General features: G+C 37.7%; 1 protein-coding gene across 1 annotated transcript; it reads right to left on the bottom strand.

The window, feature by feature from the left end:
- Positions 1-1,131: 1,131 nt before the first annotated feature.
- Positions 1,132-3,005, bottom strand: LOC148199521 (uncharacterized). The gene is made up of 5 exons (XM_088112685.1): positions 2,822-3,005; positions 2,550-2,732; positions 2,292-2,335; positions 1,739-1,843; positions 1,132-1,653 (listed from the first exon to the last, which is right to left on the bottom strand). The coding sequence occupies exons 1-5, from the start codon at positions 3,003-3,005 to the stop codon at positions 1,132-1,134; spliced, it is 1,038 nt and encodes a 345-aa protein (XP_087968811.1).
- Between the last annotated feature and the right edge of the window lie 2,202 nt (positions 3,006-5,207).

Below are 5,207 nucleotides of genomic sequence, written 5' to 3'. Positions count from 1 at the left end.
TTCTCATTACTCTCTTGATCATTCCTTCACTTCCACTGCTCCTTTTGTCGGCCCCAGATGCTGCTGCCAATAGCAACGTGGATTCCATATGAATTAACTTATGACCTATCTGGATTTTTATTATTTAAATAATTTTTTTCGTAGAACTTAAAAAATTTATAAAGAAATTTTTTTAAAAAAATCACAACTTTATAAAAAATCACAAAAAATATAAAATTTTCTAATGTATTTATTTTATAATGTTTTATTTTTACATGAAAATAAATAACTTTATTTTGCTACACATTTGTAAACTGTTGGACTGTGTTAATTTGAACTTACGTCAAATTAACCATCTTGCTATTCATAAAAGAAGCTATTGCAAACCAATACAGAGGAACTTGTTTCAAGTTGAACAATGATTTTTTTCAACCTTCAAATTAAATTTGGGTCAATGGTTTCAAAACCTGGGGAACCACTTCAAAAAAGTTGGGCATTACCGAAGGCCAGAAGCCCTCGGAAACTGCCATAAGCCGTCGATAAAGGGTGTTTACCGAAGGCTTATCGACGGCCAAAAATCCTTCGGTAAATCTCTTGTCGCTAACAATTACCGAGGGCCAAAAGCCTTCGGTAATTACCGAGGGCCAAAAGCCTTCGATAATTACCGAAGGGCAGAAGCCCTCGGTAATTTCCGAAGGGCAAAAGCCTTCGGTAATAACCATACGAGGGTATTTATCAAAGGGCAGAAGCCTTCGGTAATGACCTACTGTGGGCATTTACCGAAGGGCAAAAGCCTTCGGTAAATTGCAGAGCAGGTTTCAGAGAAATGGTATTTCTTGTGCAACCCACACCTGTATATCAAAATTCAATTACAAACAGACCTGCATATCAGTTTTCAAGCACATACAAACATGCATAATGTGCATCTCAAAGATGCAATCAATTATCAATATCCATTGAACATCAATTAATCCATAGAACATCCATTAATGTATAGATTATGTAATTATAATTCAAATATAAAACAATGTAACAAAAGGATGTTCTAACATCCAAAGTCTGGAAGTAGATCTAACTAACACTGAAATGATATCAAGTCTAAAATGTTCTAATATCTAAATGTTTGTCTAACAAAGTAATAAGAAAATGAAGCTAATAATGTACATAACTATCATCAGAATGATCTTCATCATCCTGCTCCTGTACTGATGGCTGGACTGGTGTGGGTTGGACTGATGAGGGTTGGACTGATGTAGGCTGCTGAGTGGCAGCAGGTGATGAGGAGGGTCGTGACTGGGTCGGAGGGATATTTTGTACGTCCTGTGAGGTTTGAGGCAAGACGCTCATGACCAGGGCCTTAAAGTTTGTAAACTCTGCTCTGAGATCAGTGATCTCCTGGTCACGTTGATGGAGTTCCTGCCTGAGTTGAAGAACAACCTCGTCAGGAGTACTGGTGGAAGAAGAAGGCTGGTGCTTCAGAGTACCTCCTCTGGATGCTGTATAGTTTGCAGCAAGCTGTCCCGCACCATACACTCGTCCTTTTTTCTTCCCACCAACGATGTCGATCCAGCACTGTGTCCTACGGATGTCATCATCTGCATTACTGGCATCATCCGGTGTAGGAGCTGACTCATGTTCAGATCTAACCTGTGAAAGTCTCGTAGAAAAGTCTTCCTGTTGAAACATTAAAAGCAATGTCAGGGAATGATGGTATAACATAAATGAACAATTAGTAATAGTAATAGTGTTATTTGCTTACATGAGTCTTCCGAGATCTTTCATCAACAAATTCATTAGTTCCCTTCCGAACATGAGTTTGTGCAAAGACCTCATCAACATGGACCGCCCGTCCTAGAGCCTGTGCCTGTAACATAATTAAGAATTACAAGCGTACATATGAAATAGAATATACATAACTTATGTATGAAAGAAAAAGTTATGTAATGAGATTATACCATACGAATGGCATGCTCATGAATGGTGATCGACCCACCAGTATGCAGGGTGCCACCCCTTTCAGATGCTCTATTCCGCTGGGCTTTGGCACACTTATTGCGGAACTCTACTGTATTCCAATGGGCCAGTAAAGAGTTCCAAATGTGTTCACCCAGCCAGTTAGGGCGCTGTGCTGCATTGCGGGCATCCCTAAACATCTCTGACAGCCGATGAGATGCTTTCATGTGGAAATTTTTGTGTATCTGACTTTCATGTTCAGGTTTCCACTGCACCTTCATCTGTAACATTAAAGAGAACAAACATTGATTACAAAACATACTAAAATAAGACGGACATTAGTGTAATAGATTGCTCACCTGAAAGCGCTCCCAGAATGGCTTTCTGTCGTCATGAGGTATTGCTCCCCAAGTAGGCCATGGACTTAAAAACTATTGCTTAATTGAACGTGTGATGGCCTGGGAAGCAACCCTAGATGGAATAAACCTGCATAACAAAAGTCATTTCAATTACAAATATGGTTTAAACATCAAATGATATCAACAGATTATAAACTTACCCTTTACCATAGGGCTCAATCCATGGTCGATCATGGAGGGGCGGGTCAAGACCTTCACCATCACCACTTGAATCTGGATCAGCAAGTGGTGTGTCAGTCTGAGAAGGAGGTACAGAAGATGAGGAAGGTATAGAAGTAGGGTCAGGGAGAGAAGTGGGGGTAATAACAATAGGGGCAGGAGTGGGGGTGGCAATTATAAATGATCCACCCACCACCTTCCTCAGCTCAGGACACTGCAAAACTGCTACCACAAAAAAGGTTCCACCATTGACGTGTAATCAAAAACAGTAACACGAAAAGAAAATGAGATGGGAGAATGGGAGACTTCACCTATAATGGAGGAGTGGGGAAGAAGCGTATCCCAATTGTGGTTAGGGTGGGAAGTAGTCTGCACAAGCCACAAAGTGAGTTTGTAGAGGGAGTTAGGGTAGAGAATCTGAAATATTGGGGAAGAAGGAGTTTTCGCGAAATGAGGGGAGGGAAATATCTCACTTTCTAATTTCATATACACCATCCACTTACCGACGGTCGACTGCCTTCGGTAATGACTCGTGTCCATTATAGACGGCCATTATCCTTCGGTAAAGTCTTACTACACAAGCCTTCGGAAAAGCCTTCGGTAAACTACATTTACCGAAGGCCAAAAGGCCTTCGGTAATACTCCGCCGGTAATAGTTATTTTTCCTGTAGTGAACTTTCATGTACACCTCCTTAACCAAATGATCATGAAAAAACATCATGTACATTCGTTTCGTTTAATGAATCTGTCGCTTTTTAATTACCTGAATGTGTCATCTTTTTAATTACCGTCACTTCTAAAAAGATATGTATGGTCATCATTTATGTCACTTAGACAAATGTTTTATCATAATCTATTCTTTCTCTCTAACTATGTCTCAATATAACAAGTTTTTGTTTTATGTTTTTCATCTAAGTTATGTATTATTTTGTATACACACTAGTACAGTCAGGGTAAACGACAGCGGTTATTTTTTTCTATAGGCCGCGGTTTCTGAACCGAGACATATTCAGACAAGGTAAAAAGTCTAATACTTTTGGTCTCGGTTGGGAACCGAGACATAAAAGGAGAGTATTTGGCCTCGGTTCAGTCCTAACCGAAGCAGTAAAGTTTTTGGTTTTTTTATTTTTTTTTCCTGGGACTTTATGCCTCGGTTGTAGCCTGAACCGAGGCATAAAGTCTCACTCTACTGCCTCGGTTCAAGCTACAACCGAGGCAGTAGACTCTTTTTTTTTGTTCTCATCTGCAACACATTCTGCTTCGGGTTTGACCATAACCGAGGCCGTAAGTGGTCTTTCGACTTCGGTTTTGACCTGAACCGAGGCATATAAGTACTTTTTTTTTTAAAATGATGTCTGTTTCTGCAACATTCCCAACCACAAAAACAGACCTGCATATATTTTTATAACCAGAATAGTCCAGAATATTGTAGAAACGTATATTTTAAATGAAAATTATATTAAAACATAAATATATTGAATGGAATCATAAATCAACTTCTTAGAAGCATAAATCAATCCAATGTAATCATAAATCAAGTTTCAAGCATAAATCAATGCAATGTACATGTTAAACTTATAATAATGTAGAAAAACATAAAAGAACTTAGAAACATAAACTTAGAACTTAGTATATCCTAATATCTACTACATACTATTATATAAATGAATTACATATTTAGCAAGTGTTTTCCTCACAAGTTGAATTGACTTCTCTGGAATTGAAGCAGTCCTATTAAATCTCTGCATAAAACACAATGATTTCAATTAGTGTATATGAAATCCAAATATAGAGAACATAAAATTCAAACCTAAATATTACCGTTTCCCATCCACTGGTGTAATGTGCACGAATGATGGTCATCATCCAAAACATAACGTAGTAACCACATTCGTATGACCCCATTTGTCTATTACACTACAATATATCATCATAATTATAAAATGTTAAGTAACATCATTTGAATGGAACCAAATGTAACAAAGTATGAACTAAAATACCAAACCTTAAGGGAAACCCATGCAAGCTTTTTAGCTGTAGCAGTAGATCTCCCAGATAACATCATATGTGTTGCAAGGGAACTATTAAAAAAATTCCTTTAGCATACATTTATATAACAAAAAATCCACACATTGAGATTCTTACCAATCTACTACATGTCTAAGAGGGCTGGGAGGAGACTTCTGCAATGAACAAAACCAGACAGTCGTGTTCTCCGGTATGGAGATCACAAGTAGCTGCCAATGACACCTGAAATTGATAATAACTTATGAATCATATACCAAATATATTAAAAAATGAATGTGTTGAAGTTAACAAACTTCACTTACCCATGTATATAAGGGAGAAAATATATCTCCTTCTCCATTCCAAAGCAGGTGGTGATGTATGTCTGGATATCATCAAATTTATTTCTTTCATGAGTCATAGAGGGGTCAATGAACCCATATACATCGTTGAACCCCTTCTTGTTACTAACATCAAACAGATACCTAAAATGAAGAAATAATCTGATATAAGTAAGTTGATAAAATAGAATTATATATAAAAGTTTTCATAAACTTACATCATCCACAGCTGAATGAGTGTAATATTAATTTCTTCTCTACCCGATGCAAGCTCCCTAACATCTTGATGATGCAAGTACAATGGGATATGAGCTTCTCTTCCAAATGTAGTAGAATCCCAGTGTACATT

The sequence above is a fragment of the Vigna umbellata genome, chromosome 4 (genome assembly GCF_029865625.1).
Source record: "Vigna umbellata cultivar VRB3 chromosome 4, Vumbellata_1.0, whole genome shotgun sequence".
Lineage (NCBI taxonomy): Eukaryota > Viridiplantae > Streptophyta > Magnoliopsida > Fabales > Fabaceae > Vigna > Vigna umbellata.
The sequence above is the reverse complement of the archived record's forward strand: the minus strand, read 5'-3'. Positions and strand labels throughout refer to the sequence as shown.

Bases quoted from the DNA above. Each gene is read 5' to 3' on its own strand.
- LOC148199521 (XM_088112685.1), bottom strand. From the start codon at position 3,005: ATGGTGTATATGAAATTAGAAAGTGAGATATTTCCCTCCCCTCATTTC. The intron at 1,844-2,291 runs GTGAGCAATCTA...ATTATGTTACAG, and splicing joins CATTCTGGGAGCGCTTTCAG to GCACAGGCTCTAGGACGGGC. The intron at 1,654-1,738 runs GTAAGCAAATAA...ATGTTTCAACAG, and splicing joins AAAGATCTCGGAAGACTCAT to GAAGACTTTTCTACGAGACT.